The 24,857-nt window shown below is 43.3% G+C and overlaps 1 protein-coding gene across 4 annotated transcripts; it reads right to left on the reverse strand.

The window, feature by feature from the left end:
- Positions 1-1,021: 1,021 nt before the first annotated feature.
- On the reverse strand, positions 1,022-18,951 carry FAM20B (FAM20B glycosaminoglycan xylosylkinase). Of its 4 annotated transcripts, XM_081194487.1 has the most exons (9): positions 18,904-18,951; positions 18,460-18,569; positions 12,550-13,062; positions 11,599-11,685; positions 10,453-10,562; positions 7,869-8,040; positions 6,191-6,382; positions 5,730-5,789; positions 1,022-3,551 (listed from the first exon to the last, which is right to left on the reverse strand). In XM_081194487.1, exons 3-9 carry the CDS (start codon positions 12,924-12,926, stop codon positions 3,320-3,322), a joined length of 1,230 nt encoding a protein of 409 aa, XP_081050613.1. In that variant the 5' UTR covers positions 12,927-13,062; positions 18,460-18,569; positions 18,904-18,951; the 3' UTR covers positions 1,022-3,319. The 4 variants fall into 4 exon arrangements, with proteins under 4 accessions (XP_081050613.1, XP_081050612.1, XP_081050614.1 ...); XM_081194486.1 differs by lacking the exons at positions 18,460-18,569; positions 18,904-18,951 and adding an exon at positions 17,351-17,488; XM_081194488.1 differs by lacking the exons at positions 18,460-18,569; positions 18,904-18,951 and adding an exon at positions 17,169-17,240.
- Between the last annotated feature and the right edge of the window lie 5,906 nt (positions 18,952-24,857).

A 24,857-nucleotide genomic window follows, 5' to 3' on the forward strand; every position in this document is an offset into this window, starting at 1 on the left:
ACTGAGTTTAATTGGACTTACTCTCAAGTAAATGCATATAGGGCTACAGCCTAAAGTACTCTAAAGACTCAGAAAATAAAAGCATTTAAGTAACCTCAGTTAAAGCCAACAAGGAAGAAGTCTATACTGAAACTAAACCTTTTTAAAAAACTATCAGGCATTGGCTCTGCAGCAGGATATGGCCTATTGACAAGTCAATAATTACTTTTTGAGACAGCTTTCTATATCTACCATGTCTCCCCATTAGCAGTCATTTGATTCTACTCATTTTCAGAAAATGCAATATAAGCGCAACTCTCTCTACCCTCATCAACTAAAGATGGAGAACTAGTTCAGGCCAAAGTCTGCATCATAAGGCAGACTTTGCAAGACTGCAAAATTATATTCTGTCATTTGCATGGTCACAGGGAGTCACGGCCAAGAGATATGCCCCTTTTCTGGTTGCCATATTTCATTTAGTTTCTAGCCAGGCCACTGTTGGACAGTACTCCGAACATAATTCATGAACTGATGAATCCATCCAACAGTACAAGGTAGCGACTGAAGAATCCTTCTTGTGTTACTTGATAACACTGGAACTCCATCACCAGCTCTGAGTCTCTGGAGGCAGTAGTTTAGATGGTAATTGAAGCCTAAAGCACAGGAAGCCTAAGGAATGCTCTGGCGGTACAAAGGCAGAAGTAAAAACTTCTAGTTCTTACTAGGTCTGTAGGCGCTGATGTTGCACACCGTCTTTTCTACATGGCACACTCTTAGCTCTTTAAGGTAGATCCTGACCACAGAAACTGCAGTTTCTAATTCAAGCTACAGAGCGCCTCTGCCACTCCTGGCAGAAATTGGATCAATACTCGTGTGTGGAGGAGTCACATTGCCATACCTCCTGCACCACTAAAAGGCAACATCCGAAGGAGCACATCAAGACTGCACGCTATCCTATGTTGGCAACTCCTATCTAAAAAGAGCTAGGTAAGTTGCCATTGAAACTAGCATGGTGTGAGAAGCAAAAAACCCCAACCCAGAGTTTTATTAAAAAATTTATTCACATAATACTTATTTATGCAGTCTGAACCTGGGAAAACACATAACAGAATCAAGATTATATTGAGTTCTTTTCTTCCAATAGTTTCCATTTGCAGCCACTCCCAAAGGCAACCTTCTGGCAGGTCCAAGAGGTGTGTGCACTCTGCTCCAGCTGCTACATAAATAAGTTAACTTCTTAATAAATTAGTTTCTTTTTTTTATCTCTTAAGTGACATTTCCAGTTCATCAGATTCCAAAATACAAATGTGTGGTTTCTTCTACACCACTTGCCAAATCAGGCAAAGATAGAGGACTGTAGTGCTTCCTTCAAATATTTTGGTGCTTCAAAGCTAATTCTGTCTCTGTTGCTGGTTGCACAGAAATGAGTCTTCATCAGCTTGAAAAGTTGTTTAATTTCATACTGGTATGCCGCTGCTTGTGTAAAGATAAATAAGGAGACATCCAAGTTGCAAGAGGTTACCTTCACTAATTGTACTACTCCATTTTTTTCCTGCACACAATGTAATTGCAACAGCTGATGTTGGAAGTGTCCAGGGAATTTAACCTTAGTACCTGACCTGATCACACCTTCATGCCATGTTTCAAAAAGATTTTTGTAGCCAGTGACCCTCACGGTAGAAATCGACATCACCTGTAGAAACTCAAAATGATTAGGTGAGCCAGCTTGACAGAAACCATTGTATTTGCCAATGTTCTCTTTGTTGAAGTAGATAGCTTGCAACAGATAGGGATTGCCACTGCTTTTTAGGCCAGTTGCAGTTTAGGCAACTGCCTTCAGACAGTTACTGACATGGACTAAGAACAAAAGATTTAAAATACTTTTGAAGAAAAAAATGCATCCCCCTGCCATTTGTTACTCTGGAAGCAGGAAGTTGAAGCTTTTGCCAAAAAAACTAAGGCTAACTGAAAAAGTCAGACCTTGCCTTTAAATTAGTTTCACATGGCTTCCAAGGCATCCGATCCAGGAACTTTAACCTGATAAAGTCTCTTATAAAGTCTGCTGAATAATGCATAAGAATGCTACATGTCAAAGCTGACACATGAGATAAACTTCTACAAATTACTCTCCGATATGGTGGATGGGTATCATTTCCAGAAAAATTGGGCTTATCATTCAAAAAGTCACCTAAAGTTTCCTGAAGCACTGTACAATTCCAGGCTAATGGTCAAAAAGCCAGTAGATAGTTCAGAAGAAGCAGCTTTCTGCCACTTGGAAAAGGCCTACTGGAAATGCTTTTAAGTTCAGCTCAGCCCTGAAAAATGACAGGATACTGTTAAGTATACTGTCTGGCACAGAACCTGCAACTACTTACAAAAGCAGTGACGCACCAGTCAGAAAATATTCCATTGCTCAGTCTCTGGTGGTATCCATCTTTTAAATTAACTGCAAACTTTAGCAACAAACCCCATTGGTCTCGTCTTATGAAGGGGTGTCAATACAGAGAGAACACAATGAATCTCAATCATTCCCACTTTTTAGAATAATTATTTGGTTCAATTGTATCTGCTCCTTTAAAAAAACCACAAGGCTTATTCCATATCAGTAGAATACTGGCAAGAATCCTTGTGTGGTAACAAAACAATGGTTTGCACAATAATCTTTGATCTTCATGGCTGGTTGAGTCTTTGCAGCATCATGCAGTCCTGAATCCTTTCAGCCTTGTGGATGGAGTATAGATTTAAATTAGCAATCTAAAATAGTCTCTCTTCTTAGCATTTTGGAATTAAAGGATTTTGCTTAATGCTGCTAACAATAACACAATCCTTCATGGAGCTCTTGAGAAAATTCCAGCCAAAAATGCGTGAGATGCATAAGGATCAGGAGAAGCAATAAGGGATCCCTTCAACAACTGATCTTGTCTTCATGCTCTCTTTTTAGGTAGCCAGCAAGGAAGCACAGGCAGCCCATTCTTTACAACTATGAATTGGGCTATAATCTTGAAACCATATTTGGATTAGATGAGGGGACTGTGGCTCTTCTCTGGAATCAGTCTGTCTTAATGCCTACTTCCAATTTCTTATTTAAGAAATCTAGGAGTGCTTTCAGTGTAACATCCACTGCCAGCAATGGACATCCAAAACATGATGTGGGGCTACCTGAAGGCAAGTTCCTTGTCTTCAGCAAAACCATCATGCCGCTGCTTTCTCCTTCAATTCAGGAAGTCTGGCATTTCAGTTCCAGCCCATCCTGCCCACAGCCATGCAAAACCAATTGTGCTGTTTTTGTATTGTTTTCTTAAAAATAGAGAGAGAAAATCTGCTCCAACACCTGTTGAAGCTACAAATGGGAAAGTGTCATCCTATCTTCTACCAGTACAATGTCTGGTCCAAACTGGTCTGTACATTGCTTTACTGTAGCCAAGATATTCAGGAGTCGCTGGTCCAGGGCATCCATATGTGGGGAAGACAGAACTGGTGAGATAGGATCATGAGACATGGCAGTTTTTAAGGCAGACTTCAGCACCCCATTCTTCAGGTAGTTCAGTCTGTTCCATGTGGAGACTCGAATACTGCAAAAGAAATGAGAGAATGTATGGCAAACCTAAGTTTTGATTGCAGACTTCAGGATGAGGGACACAGTCTACTTGGGCCTGTCGACACGCGCATATCACAAGATCATAACACAGAACTATAAGCACAGCTGCTCATATTTTGCACAAAACACTCCGAACAAAGTACCGTATGTTTCGCCCTATAGGACGCATTTTTCCCCTCCAAAAATGAAGGGGAAATCTGGGTGCGTCCTATGGGGCGAATGCAGGCTTTTGCTGAAGCTTGGAGAGCGAGAGGGGTCGGTGCGCACCGACCCCTCTCGCTCTCCAGGCTTCAGGAACACATCCGCAGCCTAGGCAGCCCTGCGGGAGGTCCCGCAGGGCTCCGCACACTGCGGATAGCAGCCTGCCGCCCGGCGGGTGGGACACCTTGAAGCAGAGCGCCCCCCGCGCCCGGCAGACATCCGCAGCGTGGGGAGCCTTGCAGGAGTTCCCTGCAATGCTCCCCACGCTGCGGATAGCAGCCTGCCGCCCAGCGCGAGGGGCGCCCTGAAGCAGAGCGCCCCCCGCACCGGGCAGACATCCGCAGCGTGGGGAACCTTGCAGGAGTTCCCCGCAGGGCTCCCCACGCTGCGGATAGCAGCCTGCCGCCCGGCGGGCGGGGCGCCCTGATGCAGAGCGCCCCTCACGCCGGGCAGACATGGGCCAGCCCCACAAGCTCGGGGGACAGCAGGGAGGCGCAGCGCCGCCATCCCGTTGTTCCTCGACCTGGTTCGGTTTCCCCGACCTGCTTTTGGGGGGGGGGAATAAAGGGGAAAAAAAATTCCTTTATTTCCCCCCCAAAAAACTAGGTGCGTCCTATGGGACGGAGCGTCCTATGGGACGAAAAATACTGTAGTGTGTAGTGGGGGGGGGGGGGGAGGGCGGTAGGAATGGGAAAATTTGGGTTCAGCCATGAAGCTTACTGGATGATCTTGGGCCAGTCACTATTTTCCCGCCTAACCTCATAGGAAAAAGAAGATAAAATCCTCCTTGGAGAAAAGGCAAAATACCAATGCAATAAATACAGCAGACCTACGCAGAAAATGAGTTGTGCAAATAATCTACATAAATATTTATTTTATATAAAGTTGTTCAATTTGAAAGCTTTATTCTGAATTTCATAATTGCATAATGTGGACATTTAGTAAGGAGTGGTGTAGGGCATGAAGGAGGTGGTAAGTTAAAACTGTACTGCAAGCCTCTCCTGCTGCGGCTCAGACTGGGGGTTATGCAAAAAAATAAAAATAAAAATAAAAGCAAGCTAGGAATTGTGTGCACTCTTGGGTTAGGGTATTGTTTAGAGGGCTTTGTTGCTATTGTGAATACAATTTTTCTGTATCTTTCTTTTTACACCTTAATATTTATGTGAAAATTGTTCAATTTGGTTGTGTACTTTTTGGGCGCGTTTTATTTATTGCTTATTACTACTACTTTGGCTTCTAATTATGTAAATCTTTTTATGTTGTGAGCAGTCTATAGTTTTAACTCTGGAAAAGCAGAATACAAATAAAATAATGATATTGATACTGCATACTAAAGCACTTCTGAGAAATTGATTTCCCCCACGGCCAAAAAAACCTCAGACACGCCTGTTTAAAGTTCCTAAGCTTTGAGCCCACTCAGCCTACTAATTACTGCACTTCTTGCCTCTCTTTCCTCCCTGCAGTTACTTCTTCACTTCTCTCATCAAAAGCTTAAGTTACATGTAATGTGGATGGCTCAGATGGAATCACAGAGCTTGACAACATGTGACTCTTGTCACATGAAAAGCAGCTTCATGACTGCAAACAATTCTGAAGACTCCCTCAGTGACAGGAAGAAAAAGCTGGAGGGAGATCACAGAGCTGCTCCATCCTGTCTTATCTCTCCGTTAGCAGCTCGTTGATCCTAGGGGTTCAGAGGAATAGCTTCTTTTGATGTGACAAGTTTAATGTGCAGCCAGCATCTCAGTCTCAAACAAAAGTTGCAGATCATCAAGACACTGTAGTAAGAGTCTGCAAAGCACGTGCATTTTTATTCATTATCCTAACCATTCTCTTAATGTACTGAGGCAGCACTGGTTTGTCAGACTTGCACACTCCCAGGATGTTTGGGGTGGGGATTGCAAGGTGCATACAGTATAAAAGATCAATAACTTATTTGCCCTTTACTTACATGCAGCATTGATAAAGAGGTGCTAAAATGCTTCTCTCATCCAAGACAGGGTTCCCAAAGCTGAAAAACAAATGGATACAAATCCAGTGAAGTTGCTGGAAAATTCTACCCTTACTCCACACCACAGAGTTGACTTCAATTAACCCACAAACTTAAAGGGAATCAGATGCATTAGCAATAGCAGGCTTACAAAATTTCACTTTTGGTCCCCTACCTTAAAAGCATGAGGGTAGCCTTGCCCAACCTGTTGCCCTCCATACATTTTGGACTCCCAACAGCCTCAGCCAGCATAGCTAATGGTCAGGGGGAAGTGAGAGATGTGGCCCCAAACCTCTGGAGGGAACTAGGCTGGACAAAGCTGAATTAGGGAGAGCCACAATGGTAATTTATGCAAATCTTTCCTAAGCTTATGGCTGTCATTTAGCTTGGAGAAATTTCACAGATGTTGACACATTTCCCACCTTTTGGCATTGTCAAGTAGAATTAGCATACTGGCCCCTTCATCATCCTGAAAGCTTTCATAATGGTGTCGATCAGCATTCCCAATCAAATAATCGAAGATGGCTGTATCTATGATATCGAGGAGCCGTGGGCCCGAGTCGTAGGGCGAGGTCTTCTTTACAGCATCACAGTAGCTCTCATCATATTCCCACCTGCAATCAGACATGGAGAAAGCTTTATGATTCATTTAAAATATAACCATGCATTGTCAGAGGCATTAAAGAGAGACTTCCATAATCTGAAAAATAGAGTCTGATATAACTGATGAACTAGCCAAATGGCTCCGTGTCTACCTGGTGAATGTCCAGTTAGCTTTCAAGCCAATATTCTCCCACTATGGCGTGTGAGAAAATTGCCTTTAATTACCAGCTTGCCTTTTCCTCACAGGTTCTTACTATATTTCCTCTTTTAACCTAGGCTCTTAGTTCCATCCACCTTCCCCTCTGACAATTCTGTTCTCATTTAATAATTCAAGGCAAATCCACAAAAAGAGGACAAATTGCCTTATTTTGCCCAAGGCTTGGTGCATACCAATATTTGGTTGTTTCTGCAAGGTGCAGTAATATTTGAGGAAAAACAGTAAGGAAAGTGAGAGAACATTACATTACAGAGAGAACATTAAAGTGAGAGAACATCACAAAGGAGAACTTGAAATCTGTAACGTTACAGTGAACAGCAGATGCTGTTGATATGGTTTTCAGCCATAATCCAAGCACGAGGGGCAGGTAGAAGTGGATTTATTTATTTTTAATGGAAACAAGAGTATCAGGAATCCAAATTAAAGTACTGATGTAATCACTAAAGATGAACAAAACCAATCATAGTCAAAAGAGGAGTCTGAGAAAGGAATGTGGAATAGGGATGCTTGACAAATTCAAGCTTTGCAAATTCTGATGCACACTAACCTGATTTACATATTTCAGGCTAAAGTGGAAGTTGGATAACCACCATCTTTCACACTTCCTGAATTTCCCAACATATTTAAACTGTATTTTGGTAAAATAAGTTTAGAAATGCATTATTTTAAGAGAAAATACATTAAGAAACACATATTCAAATGCAAATTAAGAATTACCACAGATTAATGCTGAAATGGGATGGAACAGAATTATATATGAAAATGTACAAACATGGCAAGGCTGATTTGTCTTTGCCTAGTAGGGAACAACAAAATGTGCTCTTGTAAACACAGTTTACTTCACATGCAGAAATGAGCCTAACTGTTGCAAACGAAACAGGTCTCAAAACATTAGATTGTACACTATGCACATATACACAGACAACTGCTACCCACTTAATTTAAGTTATAAGAACTTAAACTCTACTTATTCTTTGGGAAGGAAAACAAAGAGAACAAAATGGATTGTTTCTTCCCATCATCTCTTAAAATCCTTCACATCTGTACTTCCAGCACCCTTTGTCCTTTGCACAACATTCTCAGAATCCTTTCTCCACCAGATAACTTTAGGGGCTTTAACAATATAATCCATATACAAAATATACCATTCTTGAGGGCCTCAGCTGTAACAGAGTTTCAGGAAAACTGGCTGATACCCTCCTTTCCATCTACAAATATTGCCCATTCCCTGGACTGACCAACAGACATGGCAAAGAAAAAAACAGTATTTTGCTCTATACCTGGCCAGCTTGCCTTCCCTGTACGTTCTGCCCCATGGGTGTCGATGCTTCTGAAGTGGCCAAACGTCTGGCAGCCATAGCGTGACTGACCCCTCCATGGTGTCCCCTTCAGCACAGGCTGGCTCTGTTTCCCGGCAATAGTAGCACTTTCCATAGAAGCAAGTATTATTTCCTTAGAAGAAAGCAGAAGCAAAAACCCATCTCTTGTCAAGTTGATATAGTAGTATTAAAATGTTTATGGATGTTTCAGAAGCCTTCTAGGAGATACCTTAAAATCTTTAAGTTTTAAAATTAACCAATTTCATTTGCTCAAGAGAAAACTCCGCTTCTCTCTCCTCCCTCACCCCAATGTGCTGAAAAAAGGCTTCAGGCAAACAGCAAGCCATCTTTCCACTCATGATTAACTAAAGGCCCAGCTGAATGAAAAAGATACTTTCTTTGAAGTATGCAAATGTATTTTTCTGACATATTTCCATAAACAAAGCCAGGGATCTCAAATTGTGCGACACCCCTCCTGAAACTTGTTATAGCAGTTTCATTGCTTTTAAAATGAGGGATTTTTTTTAGAATGAATTGCTGCTTCTAAATTATCTGTTGACATTACCATTGAACAATACTACCTCAATTAACAGAGAAAGAAGTGAAATGGCAAAGACTGCTTCTCAACAGAATATTCTCTCAGATAAGAATCCTTCACATTGAACCACCTGTGAATTAAGTCCAGAAAAAGCTGTTTACAATCCCCTGTGGTTAGGAGACCAGGAGTGTGCTGCAAGCTGCCATGTTCCTTGCTCCCTTCTCTTTTTAGCACCAGCTAAGGTGCAGTACGTATTCCTGCCAACCTAGCAGTTTGAAAGTACGTCAAAGTGAGAGTAGATAAATAGATACCACTCCGGTGGGAAGGTAAACGGCGTTTCCGTGCGCTGCTCTGGTTCGCCAGAAGCGGCTTAGTCATGCTGGCCACATGACCCGGAAGCTGTACGCTGGCTCCCTCGGCCAATAAAGCGATATAAGCGCGCAAACCCAGAGTCGGCCATGACTGGACCTAATGGTCAGGGGTCCCTTTACCTTTACCTAAGGTGCAGTATTAGATTCTACCAATGTTCATAGTAATCATAGTGTTGTCAAACAAGAATTTATAACCAGAGGTAACTTTAATACATTATCATAGTATTAATATCAATGCACACTGGAAGGGGAAGAATTTGTATAATAATAATAATAATAATAATAATTTTTTATTTATACCCCGCCCTCCCCAGCCAAGGCCGGGCTCAGAGCGGCTTACAAGCAATAATAAAAACAAGATGAGTGATTACAACTTAAAAACAAAAATAAAATACAACATTAAAATAATGGAACATTAAAATATTAAAATGGAGCCTCATTGCAGGAGAAGGAAAAGAAAAAAGAAAAAGGGGGCGGAGGGAATCAAATTGGCTCCAATCCAAAGGCCAGGCGGAACAACTCTGTCTTACAGGCCCTGCGGAAAGAGATCAGATCCTGCAGGGCCCTGGTCTCATGAGACAGAGCGTTCCACCAAGTTGGGGCCAGTGCTGAAAAGGCCCTGGCTCTGGTTGAAGCCAATCTAACTTCCTTAGGGCCTGGGACCACTAGGGTGTTGTTATTTATGGACCTTGAGGCTCTCCGTGGGGCATACCAGGCGAGGCGGTCCCGTAGGTACGAGGGTCCTAGGCCGTGAAGGGCTTTAAAGGTCAAAAGCAGCACCTTAAATCTGACCCTGTACTCCACCGGGAGCCAGTGCAGCTTGAAAAGCACTGGATGAATATGCTCCCATGGCAGAGACCCTGTGAGGAGCCTCGCTGCAGCATTCTGTACCCGCTGGAGTTTCTGGGACAGCTTCAAGGGCAGCCCCGCGTAGAGCGAGTTACAGTAGTCAAGCCTGGAGATGACTGTCGCATGGATCACTGTGGCCAGGTCGGGGCGGGAAAGGTAAGGGACCAACTGCTTGATGCGGCGAAGGTGGAAAAATGTCGCCTTGGCTGTTGCTGTGACTTGCGCCTCCATGGAAAGGGAGGCGTCAAGGATTACACCCAAACTCTTAACGGAAGGTAATGGCACTAATTGGGCCCCCGCAAGAGAAGGGAGTTGGTCCCTCATCCCCATGCTATCCCGACCTAGCCATAGGACCTCTGTCTTTGAAGGATTTAGTTTCAATCGGCTCCCACGAAACCATCCAGCCACAGCTTCCAAGCATCTGGTCAGTGTGTAAGGGGCCGAGTTGGTGTGGCCATCCATCAGTAGATAGAGCTGAGTGTCATCAGCATATTGATGACAGCCCAGCCCAAAGCTCCGGATAATCTGAGCAAGGGGGCGCATAAAGATGTTAAAAAGCATTGGGGAGAGAATTGTATATATGAGGGGAAGGAAACCCACAAACCCGCTGCACACTCACAATCTCCTAAGCACAATAAATCAGGAATACTGTATCTGACTGAGCCTAAGGGGCTTGCAGAACATTAGGCCTGCTTTCCCAACAGCAGTTAACTTCCACATGCCCCTTGCTGGGATTTTTTTTCAATTTTATTTTAGAGGTCTTAACGAAATATACTTTGTCACCTACCTAATGTCAAGAACGTACTTAGCAGTTGTTCTGTGGCAACAGGTTTGATCTCTGTGCGGAGATTCACAAACCTACCAACCACTAGAGGGGCTCGTCGGAAACCTAAGATTCTGTTTGGGGAAGAAAAGTAAGAAGGAAGTGAGACAATATGGAACAATCCAGTCGCCTCCCAAATATCTAAGGAAGAAAATTCCACAAATTAAAAACTTATAAAAGAGACTGACAATTTCACGATAACGTCTCAGCTGCATTGAAACTTCCAAAATTGCATATGCAGGGTCACCATCCACACTTCACAGGTGGGTGATGCTCAGTACGAAAAGCAGGGTTAGAGCAGAACAATAGTGGATTTGCTCTTAGGCTGTAAAAATGGTTTGAGCTTCAAAACAAATTGTTCAGCTGTTGGAACCAGGCCTGAAGCGGCTGTACACAGTGTTCTGCCCCCAAATACTGCTTTAAATAAAGTCCTCAAGTAAATAATGCTTGGATTCATTTGACATTTGTGAGAAGGACTAGACAAAAAATGTGAGAGGGGGGAGGGATCTTTCTTCAGAAAAAAATACTTTTCCTCCACAAAGGTTTGTTTAGTACATTTGTATCCCACCCTTCATCCATAACGGAAGTCAAGCTGGAATATTTAAGGTTCCCAAATGGTATTCCATTCAGGCACTGATCAGAGAAATGGCGGCATCATGTGCCCTCAGAACATGCTCTGCAATTTTACTGCTTCAGTGCAGCTTTACAAGCAAGTCTACAAACGTTACCAGTCTTCTTTAAAGGAACACACACACAAAACCACCTGCTTGCTTGAATATACCTACATTAGTCATCTCAACCTTCAGTTTCCATGCCAGAGTCACCTGGAAGCAATGTTTACTTTCCACAGGCCTGCCTCATTTGCAGCAATTTGGCCCTACTCAGAGAAACAGCTTGAACCTCACATTAGAAATGTAATTACATAAGAAAACCCTGACGGCCTGTTGCACTCATATGACAATATAACTAAATTAGGTACAGAACAGGAGACCATTATTTCCTCACAATTTTTCAGTTAAAAACAAAATTTCTATTCAGAGTTTAAGAAGGTGTTTATAGGTTTATTATCCATTTCCAAGAAGAGTGAATTCTAATTCAACATTTATATACCTGTCCAGGTGAAAGGCTGCCACCTCTGCGTTGTGTCTGTCATACCCAGCATACGGCTCTCCTTCTACCACATAGTCTCTGGCATATCTAAAAATTGCAAGCAGACAGACAATCTGGGTCATAATGCTAGATTTTCCCTTTAAGCTACAGAAGCAAAATCCAAGCAGATTGAGTTTCTGAATTAAGATGGCACATTACTTGAGACATGTTCCCTTGCAGCTGATCACATGGCCACACATGCAAGGAAGCTTTTAACTAGAGCTGTTACTGATTGACAGTGGACTTGCTGTATGGTCCACATCCCAGGCCAGGAAGACAAGAGCTGATTCTCTCAGGCAATAGGCTAGGCACTTCCTTGCAGCTTCTTCATACTTAGCTCCATAACACTGGAACAATATTGGGCATAGCCAATCAGAGGCTGGAAAAGGGAAGGTGACGCTAGCATGGTCACCTCAAACCCCACTTTCCCATACATGTGCAATGTGGTGAAAAGTTTGATAAGGTCCAGCACTGAGGGCCTTCTGGCGGTTCCCTCACTGCGAGAAGCCAAGTTACAGGGAACCAGGCAGTGGGCCTTCTCGGTAGTGGCACCTGCCCTGTGGAACACCCTCCCACCAGATGTCAAAGAGAACAACAACTACCAGACTTTTAGAAGACATCTGAAGGCAGCCCTGTTTAGCGAAGCTTTTAATGTTTGATGTATTACAGTATTTCAATATTTTTTTTGGAAGCCGCCCAGAGTGGCTGGGGAAGCGGGGTATAAATAAATTATTATTATTATTATTATTATTATTATTATTATTAGCTATCCAATTCCCTGATCTGTCTTTATCCATCCATTGGGGAATGATAACCAGTACTCCCTATTTGGGAAACCCCGAAGCAAGTCATGGAGTTGGGGCAAGGGGGACACTCAATATATTTCATCCAGTCACTTTATGACCTTTTTACCTCTTGGGTTTGAAGACCACTTTCTGCCCACCTTCCAGTATGAGCAACGCCTTCAGCTGGGTTCCCTTATAGCCCACGTCTGCTTTGATAATCTTTTTTGTAGCCATAGCATGCATCACTGCCCCCAGTTCTGGCGTCTCCTCTGGGTACACTTCCCGTGGCACCACCCACTGGGCGGCAATCTCCCAGGGAGACTGCAGAGTGTGGTCAAGTCGTGGGTCCAGCTCCACCCGCAGGCTCGCCATCATACGATGAAAGGCACGCTGGTCCTCACGGTTAGCTGCTGAAGTGTCCAGGTTGTCTATGAGGAAAACCTTGGCAAAAATAAAGATGACAAGGAGGATTGCCAGAAGCACCACCCGTTGTTTCAACTTCATGATGACAAGCAGTCCTCTCTTGATGTGTTCTTCCAAAGGCTACAGGAAGTCTCTCACAAAGCAAATCGAGAGGCAGTGTACAAGTACCATCTTTGCTTCAGTTGACCAAATGTTGCCATTGCAGCTTCTGGTACACCTGTGAATTATTAAAGAAAGTTGAATTTCACATCCTTAGGCATGATCTCCTGTACCTGCAGAACATATGCTACTGATTTCTAGTACTTGCACTGTGTGCATCGGCAGAAACAGCCAGTTTTTACATCCAGCATCTACTAAAAGGTTGACTTCTTCAGATTTTCAGGTAACAACTTGCCAGAACACTACTTGCTATGCAATATGGAGAACTGAATGACACATGAATTCTTCTGTTGATTTTTAGAATTCAGAAATTCACAGTGATATGAAAGCGTGAGGAAAATTAATCTCCCCATCATTTTGGGATGGAGCAAATAGAAAAGTATGTAGCATTCTAAATGAGGGAAAACAAGATATCCAATTTACTTAGGGAAGACTGGTGAAAGATTACTATTTTACTTTGTTGAACGATCCAAGCTATGATCTTATCTGCCTAGATTCCCAGGACATTCTGCCCAACCAAGAAGGTGTGGGATGTTTCTGAACTATGGAAATACTACCCTGCCCACTGTCAAAGATCCCTAGGTCATTAAGGCTTTCCCAAACAACACAAGGGAATGTCTTTTAGCCACTAAAGCAAACAGGAAAGACTTGAGGACACAAGAGAGATTATGATATGATAGCCATGTTCAAATATATAAAAGGATGTCACATAGAGGAGGGAGAAAGGTTGTTTTCTGCTGCTCCAGAGAAGCGGACAAGGAGCAATGGATCCAAACTACAAGAAAGAAGATTCCACCTAAACATTAGGATGAACTTCCTGAGAGTAAGAGCTGTTCGACAGTGGAATTTGCTGCCAAGGAGTGTGGTGGAGTCTCCTTCTTTGGAGGTCTTTAAGCAGAGGCTTGACAACCATATGTCAGGAGTGCTCTGATGGTGTTTCCTGCTTGGCAGGGGGTTGGACTCGATGGCCCTTGTGGTCTCTTCCAACTCTATGATTCTATGATTTGGCACATAGCTCACCCATAAGCTTGAAATGAACAAAGCTGAACAGATATTTTCAGCTCAGTGTTATTACTAAGCAAAGATACACTTCCACTTGTTATTCTACAGACTGAAGGGTACTCCTACTTCTTATTAACACTTAATTTGAAAACTAAGCCAGTCGGATGTAAAAACGTTTGTGCATCTATGAGCAAACACAGCAGTTTCAGGAATTATATGCAATGTGTCCAAAGACCAAGGGAGGTGGTGACATTAGTCATTCCAAAATGAACCTGTAGAAGAAACATTGCACAGTTTGTCGATCTAAGAACAGGCTACACGGCTTTCCTACAAAACATCTTTGTAGACATTGCAGACAAGAGCTGGCAGTCAACTGCTGTGCAGGAATATGATTGTGTCATCTTTTGCCAGCCTAATTCACCCAATTAGTAGAGTTTTCTATTTCAAAGTCTTCAACCTCTACTGACTCATAGTAAACTAAACCACATACACTGTACTCACCGTTGCCTCAGTCTCTTCCTTCCCCACCGCAACTAATGGCAAAATTCAGATTGTAAACTCCTTAGAGCACCGCCTTGCTTATTTCTTACACTTCAGACCACAGGCAACTGATAAGGTTAGATAATTACATTTAAACTACCAATGTCTGAGGGCAAAATAAGATGCAATGGACAACTAAGAGGTACAGGAATGGGAAACGAGGATCTCTTGTTTGAAACAGGAAAAGGAAAATTGCTAGACCTTTTCAAGTTGAATACCACTGTACAAGCACCACATTTTTTTTGTAGGGCTCCCAAGGGCATTTTATAATGAATTGGTTCTGTGGCATCTTTCAACTAAAATCCCCCCTCTTTTAAATAAAACCATATTCAGTTTTGAGCAGGTTCTTCTCAGTTAATCTCATACACATTAAAGAGATTCAAACTGTGCAGACTTTTTGGTTTAAGCAGCAATGTTATAAAGGTGTATGTAAAAATGGATTATTAACAGGTGAGAATCCAAAGTTATAATATATTAAGTTAAAGGATTAAGATAAAAACAAAGAGGGAAAGAAATTGCTGAATTAACTAACTGAATTGGAATACAAAAAAGGGAGGTGTGAGGAGGTCAGGGAAACAAGGAAATGAATGTAAGGTGGAAAGATTGATGTTTTTTAAAGTGTTTTTTATCTTTTTTGTATTTTGTATTTTTCTTTTATTCTCATTTCTGTCTTTTTTTCTTTTTATTTATGTAATTTTTTTTCTTTGAAACCTTAATAAATATCATTTAAAAAAAAACACCTGTGCAGACTTTTACCACTCACCAGGATGATAATACAAGATATGCCATCTTCCCATACAGGTGAAATGGCTGCAACAGCATAGCCCAGTCTCCTAAGTTTAGGAAGAGATAAAATTCTCTCTCCCATGGTTCAGCAACCATGAACAAAAGTAACTCTTCCAAAAGAATGAATGAGTACAATACAAAAGGGGTGTGTGGGGATACTACCTAGCACTGCTCTCTTATTTCTAAACCTATCTAATTTCCAGACAAGTTACTGAAGGATCTAATATTAATAACTGCTAAAAGAACAAGGCTTGTATAGATGAGATCTATGCTAAAATTTAGAGAGGGGAAATCCACATTCATTTCAAACAATCTGCACTAAACTTTCAGTACAAAAAGGCTGCTTTTAAAATTACAGCAAAACTGTATGCTCTCATAATCATTGGGGGGTGGGGTGGCACACTGGAAATGCTGCCATTAAAGCCAGGGGAAGAGGGAGCATGCTGGATCTAATGAGACTGAAATCCAAGAGGGAAGAATAAAAATTGAATAAAAATAGATGTCGCTGTGTGGAAATGGATAGGCTTTTCAATCAGTCTTCAGTGCTTCTGTACACCTGAACTCTCTACGTGACGTGTACTTCTTGATAACCCTGTATAAAACAGTGCCTGAAGGAGGCCAGATTGTGTGACTGGAACTGCAATTAGGAGAATATGTAGACAGAAATGTTTCTTTCTATTGGAAAATATGTGAGCCCAAAATTAAGTCATTCCTGTTTCAATGGTGCAAAGATTTCTAACATTTCTCTGTCGCATTCTCACAGCTTTACAGCAGTTCATGCCAAAATATTTAATCTTGCTCCCTAGCACATATACGCCATCCCTTCTAGACTGGCAGGAACTCTGTGGGATTAGAAAAGGGAATTAACAATAGGCTGCTTCCGGTAATGTACAGACCTCACACTTCATTACACTTGACCCAGAAATATTGGTGCCAAAAAGCTTCTGCCAATTAGAACAGTGTTTTCAAAACTGGTTTTTGAGCATTCAAAAATGTCCCACATCTATGTCTTATGCCCATGTATTTAAAATTTGCTTCAGCAGGTGCAGGTGGGCAGCAAGCGGACAGAGGACCTTCTCAGCTGAGGTACATGCCTGAGAAGCTTAAGTGACATTTATGTTATTATCCCTTAAGTGATTATTATTATTACAGTGGTACCTCGGGTTAAGTACTTAATTCATTCCGGAGGTCCGTTCTTAACCTGAAGCACCACTTTAGCTAATGGGGCCTCCCGCTGCTGCCGTGGCACGATTTTTGTTCTCATCCTGAAGCAAAGTTCTTAACCTGAAGCACTATTTCTGGATTAGCAGAGTCTGTAACCTGAAGCGTATGTAACCCGAGGTACCACTGTATTATTATTATATATATTATTATTGGTATTATTATTAATATTATTTCTGTGAGCAGGTGGACGCTTTAATTTCTGCTTCCAGTTTATTAAGTTTTTCACCGCTTTAACATTTTATCGAGAGATACTCTCTAACTTTTCTGTTGTTTAGTTTTATACAAATCTTTCCTCTCTGGCGCGCAAGCGTATTTTAAGCCCTCTCTGCTCAGTTCCTGAGAAGAAAAACAGGAAAAAACCGGCCCAATTCTTTCTAAAAGCAAATGCTTTCCAGCTGACACACTTTAAAACCATATACTCTCCCCCCCCCCAGCCACCCACCCACGAGCGTTGCTGCGCGCGCTCTGAGGAGACATGCGCTCGGCACATGCTCAGGGGGCATGTTTCCCCCCCCCTCCTTTTTTCATTCCGAAGCCAGCCCCCCCCCACTTCTCCCCAAAGGTCTCCCCCCCAATTATGGCAGCGGGGGCGAGCTGAGCCCCTCCACCTACGAGGCGCTTGAGACCTTCCAGCCCTTTCCGCCCCCCCCCCCCATTCCTGCCACATGGATGGGTCCGTCTATGGGTCCCTCTAGGGAAGGAGGGCGCGAAGGGAGCTGAGGGGGGGGGGAGGGCGCCGGGCCCGGCTCCTCTCCGCCGCGCGCGCCCTTCCCGCCGCCCGCTCTCCTACTCACCCGCCCACGGGCGCCCGCGCGCCATTCCCGCTCACTGGGCCGGCCGGCGCTGCTGCTGCTGCTGCCGGCGCCGCCAACGACCCTTTTCGGAGGCGCGCCCCCCCCCCGTACGCACGCACAACATGGTCTCGCCCAGCTCGCCCTTCCTCCACCCCGCCCCCGCGCGCACCCGCCGGCCAATGGAAGCGTCCGGAGAGACCACGCCCCTCCCCGGACCAAGACCAATCGCACGCTCGCTCTCGCGCCTTAAGGCGTAAAAAACGTCGCGAGAGCGTAGGGTCTCTTAAAGAAACCGCGGCGTCGCCTGTTTAACACGGACGAATGAGCGTGTGAGTCGTTTCCGTTCAACCAATAGAAAGCTGCGCTATATGACGTTCCTTTTTTTCCGCCCCTCCCTTCTGCACGTACATGTGCGTTGGCAAGGGGGCGGGGATGTCGCCGAGTTGCTCTTTAACTCTCTCCTCCCCGTATAAGAATAAGGCTCCTGAGGTTAAGAGTCTCATTCAATGATATCAACGGAGTTATCCCAAGCTCATCTTCTGGCAGTGCCTGTATTCATAAGTAATACGGCTGCCAGACTATTTTGCGCCCTAATCAAGGCTACCTACGTCCCTCACTACCATTCCTCCCAAAATTGCCAACTTCAATTTTCAAAAACAGGTGTCTTGTAGAAAAAAACGAAAAGCACCAAACTTGAAAATGCTGGATTTATTTTAGATTGCAAGAGTAACGCAACAAACTTTTGATTACCTTTCACAAACACAAAAGAGGAACGTTTCAGCACACAGATCGTTTGGAACAACCTTGTGAATTGTGATTACATTTAAAAATACTTCTAATGCATTGCTTCAAAAAAGATAAAATTATTCAGAATATAAATGTTATATCTTATCAAACAACAAAACGAATCTGTATAAAACTGTCGCTCAAAAGTCAGTACTGTGCCCCTCTGAAGTCTGCGCCCTGGGTGGCTGCATAGTTGGCCTATGAAAACTGCAAGTTCCCAGGGAATATGCCCCATTGAAAACAGCTGCATTTAGTTCTCACTAAACCCATACGTAGCTCAGGATTCAAGTTGGGTGCCTCCTGTTCTTGCATGGAGTGCTTACCTTTTATCTGCCCTGTCCGCCCATTCAGTGAGGTTAAAAGAGCAGTGAAAGGGTGGATCTGAACCACTCCAACCAGAGGCAACGGCAGTTCTAATCAACTTCAGGAAATGCTATAATGCAAGAATACAACACACCTACTTAAACAAATAGTGAGTAATGTGAACTGGGGCTTAACAAGTGTCTCTACAAAGTACACACTAGGAAGAAAAAAGGCTAAAAATTAACATTCCATATGCAAACAGGTTTAACTGCACAATGGGAGACAGAGGGGGTGGGGAGGATGCTGTTAAAATCAAAGCCATAAATCTAGGGATCATAAACAGACTGTTGTAAAGAACTGTCATGTACTTTCCTTAATTGTCTTAATTTAGTTAAGCCAAGTTTATTTTCAGCTACACTGTACTCATATAAATTTGCAGTTGATATTACCCTATACACCCTTACCTGAGGGTGAATACCATTGAACTCAACGAAGCTTACTTTTGAGTAGACATGTACACGATTGCACTGCTGTCTCTGTTATTTTCATCCCATTTTTATATGAGGAAATAATAAAAAGAATTACAGGTGTGAGTAAAAGTTAATACAGTACTTAAAATTCAGGATTGCTTAAAACTTAACTGGGAACTGGGTACAGAAACAGACTAGACTAGAATCCCACAGCTATCTGTTTACAGGTCAGTATAGCACAGTGGTTTTCCAATTTTCTATTTTTAGATGTTTTCCAACTTTTAATATAATTTTTGGTAAAAAAAAACAACCTTTCTACATCAACATTCCTGCTGCATAATTGCTGTGTGTTGGATCCAGGAGATTGTTGTAAGGCACACACTCAGCTCATAGGCAAAGTTGACCAGTCTTGCTGGGCCTGTGTGATAAACACAATCTTATGCACATTCACTCAGAAATAATAATAATAGAGCGAGAGGAAACATTATGGGTCTGGTCGTTTTTGAAGTCACACTCCGTAACTGTTAGATTTTTTGAATGAGAGGGGTAGCCATTGCTGTTCCTTTGACTCAGCAATCTATGCCGCAACCTGAAATTTGTTTAGCACTTTGCAGAGGCTAACCTTATTCCTGTGCACAACTCCTCTTGCATTTGATCATTTTAATAAGCTGCAGATTTCATTCCCAGCTTTTTTATCCTGTGACCCCACTTGTTTCATTATCATCTAGTTTGAAGAATTCTGGACAGCTCAGAAAGCCTGCTCACAGGTTTTTGACATTTTTGCTGGTCATGATGAAGGTATACTTATTGTGGTTTTTGTAACCCCCAATACCCTGCCCTAATGAGCCAACCTGTGATTTGCATGTGTACCCTGGAGGCTTTACTGTGCTAACTTTAGAGTGAAATTAACTCCATACATACGTGGGTGGCGCTGTGGTCTAAATCACTGAGCCTCTTGGGCAGCGGTTCGAATCCCTGCGATGGAGTGAGCTCCCATTGCTCTGTCCCAGCTCCTGCCAACCTAGCAGTTTGAAAGCACGCCAGATAAATAGGTTCTGCTGCGGCGGGAAGGTAACTGGCGTTTCCGTGTGCTCTGGCTTCTGTCACAGTGTCCCGTTGCACCAGAAGGGGTTTAGTCATGCAGGCCACATGACCCAGAAAGCTGTCTGTGGACAAACGCCGGCTTCCTCGGCCTGAAAGAAGATGAGTGCCACAACCCCATAGTCACCTTTGACTGGACTTAACTGTCCAGGGGTCCTTTACCTTTTTTCCCCACTTTCTCTGAAGAGCATATTATTTCATTCACCTTACCACTTTAAAATTGCAAAGCACCTTTGGTGCCTAGGCAGAAAGGTGGCATATAGATGCAAAGAATTAATAAGAACACATGCTCCGAGACTAAAACCCAAAACTGAAAGCAGTCTTCAATGCAAAGCCCCAGTAGGCCTGAGCACAGATTAAGGCCCAGACAACAACTCCCTATAAGTTATGGATTTCCTCTCCACCAACAAACTTGCCAGAGTCCAATTTATAGTAAGACTGTTTGGGTTGTGTTATAACAACCCAAAGGGTTGTAGAGTTGGAAGGGACCCCAAGGGTCATCTATTCCAACCCTCTGCAATGCAGGAATCTCAACTACAGCATCCATGACAGATGGCCATCCAGACCAAGGAGAAGAGTCGGTGGAAGAAGATTGGAAGAAATTTAAAAACTATTTACAGAAACACTGCAAAATTAATGAATGTTAGGATGAATGTTGGATTGAAGTTAAGTGGTTTTTAGTAGCAATGTTATAAAGGAATATGTAAAAATGGATTGTTAATAGGTGATAATTTAAAGTTATAATATATTAAGATGGACGATTAAGATAAAACCAAAGAGGGAAAGGAATTGCTGAATTAACTAATTGAACTGGAATACAAAAAAGGGAGGTGTGAGGAGGCCAGGGAAACAAGCAAATGAAAGATATGGAAAGACTGGTTTGTTTTTAACTGTTTTTACTTTGTATTTTCATTTTTGCTTCTTCTTTCTTTTTTTTTCACTTTCCCCCCCTTATTTTTGTAATATGTCGAAACTTCAATAATTTTTTTTTTAAAAAAGACAGATGACCATCCAATCTCTGTCAAAAAAACACCACCACCTGCAGTGAAGAAGAGCCCACTGCCTTCTGAAGGAGTCTGTTCCACTGATAACAGTTCTTCCTGATGTTTAGGCAGAATCTCCTTTCGTGTAACTTGAATCCATTGGTTTGGGTCTTACCTTCCAGAGCAGGAGAAAAACAAGCTTGCTTCAAAACAAGAACCAGTGTCTGGGCACCAAAAAAAGAAAGAAAAGGTGTAAGTGTAGGTGGCGCTGTGAGTTAAACCACAGAGCCTAGGACTTGCTGATCAGAAGGGGGTGAGCTCCCGTTGCTCGGTCCCTGCTCCTGCCAACCTAGCAGTTCGAAAGCACGTCAAGTGCAAGTAGATAAATAGGTACTGCTCTGGTGGGAAGGTAAACGGTGTTTCCATGCGCTGCTGTGGTTCGCCAGAAGCGGCTTAGTCATGCTGGCCACATGACCCGGAAGCTGTCTGCGGACAAACACCGGCTCCCTCGGCCAATAAAGTGAGATGAACACCGCAACCCCAGAGTCGGCCACGACTGGACCTAATGGGCAGGGGTCCCTTTACCTTTATCTTTACCACAGGCAGTGAAGGGTCTGCCATTCCCCTTCAGCACTAGAAATGAACAAGCAAACAAATAATTAAACAAATGAATGAAAATCTTTTTTCCAGGGAAGAGGTGGGTTCTAGAGAACATTGGCCTTGCATTTTTAAGCTATTGTTGCAGTATCAGTTTCCCTCAGCAGATGGCTCTGTAGGGTCACTCTTGACTTCCAGCTGTCATTCCAGGTAGAACAGGTAAAACAGAGCTTTGCCAAGGCATGTATCATCTTGCGCCTCTCTCCCTCTCGGTGTTCTTTAGTAAATCCAACAGGGTTCAGTAGAACTTATTCCCAAGTAGGGTAGTCAGGTTCCAAACAGGAAAGGGCTCCTGAACCTTCAATAGTTGTGCAGAAGACGTCAGAGGGATTGAAAGCTGCTGCTGCTGAAATTTCCTTTTCTACGCAACGCAACTATCGAAGATGAAGGAGCCCTCTTCTCTTTTGCACCTGACAGTGGTGCTGTGAATTAAAGCACAGAGCCTAGGACTTGCCGATCAGAAGGTTAGCGGTTTGAATCCCCGAGACGGGGTGAGTTCCCGTTGCTCAGTCCCTGCTCCTGCCAACCTAGCAGTTCAAAAGCACATCAAAGTGCAAGTAGATAAACAGGTACCGCTCCGGCGGGAAGGTAAACGGCATTTCCGTGCACTGCTCTGGTTCTCCAGAAGCGGCTTAGTCATGACCTGGAAGCTGTACGCCGGCTCCCTCGGCCAGTAAAGCGAGATGAGCGCCACAACACCAGAGTCGGTCACGACTGGACCTAATGGTCAGGGGTCCCTTTACCTTTACCTATTCTATCCCAATTAAGTGGGTACAGCAATGCAGCCGCCTTTCGAACCCTGAAAAAAAGTGTTGATTTTTATGTTTCATTTTGTGCTCCTACAGTTATCCAGTTACAAAACCACCGCAGCAGAACATAGCATAAGAAATGACCACAAACCATTCAAGGCATTTGTCCTCTGGTAAAAGTTAATATAGACCTAAAATAAACTTCTTCATCACTTGTTGCTGTGATTCAACTTGACAGCATGAAGCTCTGGTCTGACTGCTAACTGTCTCTCTGTTTGCCAAGACTTAAGGCGTATCCTGCTTGTGACATCACACAGGACACAAGACTGTCATAATTGCATGCAGCCTCGCCTTATCGCCATGCCTACAACAGTGGCCAGTAAACCTCTGCAAGTAGATAAACATCGGCTTGACTCAGCAGCAAGTCTGAAGTTTAATTTTGCAACCCAAAAGCCCGCTCCCAGCTTTAAAAGGAACAAACCTTGTGTGTATTAATGCATAGCATTGCTTTTTGTTCTTGAATGAATACCTTAATCTGAAGGTTTCGCTCTAGTCCAGGGGTCAATAACCTTTTTCAGCCGTGGGCTCGTCCACTGTCCCTCAGACCATGGGGGCGGGGCGGACTATATTTTTTGGGGGGAGGGGAATGAGCAAATTCCTATGCCCCACAAATAACCCAAAAATGTATTTTAAATAAAAGGACGCATTCTACTCATGTAAAAACACCAGGCAGGCCCCACAAATAACCCAGAGGTGCATTTTAAATAAAAGGACACATTCAACTCATGTAAAAAAACACTGATTCCCGGAACGCCCGCGGGCCGGATTGAGAAGGCGATTGGGCCGGATCCAGCCCCCAGGCCTTAGGTTGCCTACCCCTGCTCTAGTCTGTCTGGTTGTCTCAGTTCCTTTAAGGGAATATTCCTTTAAAAAATACCAGAGTCATAAAATATATTTTCTCTGGCAGGACAATCTGGAATATGTGCAGCGGTTGTGGTTGTTGGCATCTGCCTGTCTCAGTGATAAGAAGAGAGCATGAGAGCATGGCCAGAGTGTCTTACCACCACCATCAACTGCAGCCTGTCTCCAAACCAGGATTCTGGGGCAGATTTTAGGGGGGGGGGGGAAACCATGGAAAAGCACTGGCTAAATTCAAACACCACCCCAAACATCTCTAGAACCTCTTTTGTTTTGTTTTTTAAATAATTTTTTTATTAGTTTTTCACAATTTTTATAAACACAAACATAACACAATAACAACAAACACATAAACAAACATGTATAATTTCAAATCCTTATTTCTTAAACCTTACTTCACCGACTTCCCCATACCTCCCCTTTCTGCATCCCAATTTCCAAATTCGTTTCAGCAAATCCTACCCCTTGATTTTATCCAATTTTCCCTTATTCTTTCCCTTTACTTAATCTTTTGCAGCTGTAATCCCTTTTTTTTCAAAAACTTCAACATTTTAACATTCATTAATTTTACAATGTTTCTTAAGATAAATTTTAAATTTCTTCCAGTCTTCATCCGCTGTCTCTTTCCCCTGATCACGGATTCGGCCGGTCATTTCAGCCAGTCCCATGTAGTCAATCACCTTCATCTGCCATTCTTCCAGGGTGGGTAGATCTTGTGTCTTCCAATACTTTGCGATGAGTATTCTTGCTGCTGTTGTAGCATACATAAAAAAATTTCTGTCTTTCTTTAACACCAATTGGCCAACAAGTCTCCTGCGCAGGGTGGGCATGGGCAGCGGGGTGCTTGGGCTCTCCTCGCTAACTTCCAACGAAGAGTCCTGGAGCCCCTGCACCTCCCTGTCCCGTTGCTCTCCTGGATCCCTGGTGTTACACTCATTCTCTTCCCCTTCTTCCCGGCTAAATCTCCCTCTAGCGCTTGGACCTTCCCCTGCAGAATCAGAGATCCTCTCCTTCTCCCGTGCCTCTGATGGCAGTTCCCTGACATTTTCCTTTAAGGCATTACATGCCGTAAATTTTATACCTATGTCCTGTGCCCACTTAATCATAGCTGATTTTACTGTTTCATCTTGTGTGTTCCATTTCAACAGCAAGTTACACATTCTTGACAAATTTTTAGCATTAGGTTCTAGCAGTTTAAACATCTCTAGAACCTCTTTTGGACCTCAAGATGTGTCCTGAGGATTGCCCTCTCATCCCCAAAATTAAGCTAACACTTGAAAGGAGCTTCAATCCTCGCAATGCTCTCCTCCCATCTCCTTCGGTGCCCTCCACCTCAGAGGGTTTCTGTCTGCAACAAGGGAGACTCCAAAACATCAGTCTACACATTGTCCCCTGCCTCTCCTTGCACTCAGACCCTTCGCTCTCAAAATTAAAGCAATATTTCTATGGCCTAGAAAGTGACAGTAAAGGTAAAGGGACCCCTGACCGTTAGGTCCAGTGGCGGACGACTCTGGGGTTGTGGCGCTCATCTCGCTTTACT

The sequence above is a fragment of the Podarcis bocagei genome (genome assembly GCF_964188305.1).
Source record: "Podarcis bocagei genome assembly, chromosome: 5".
NCBI lineage: Eukaryota > Metazoa > Chordata > Lepidosauria > Squamata > Lacertidae > Podarcis > Podarcis bocagei.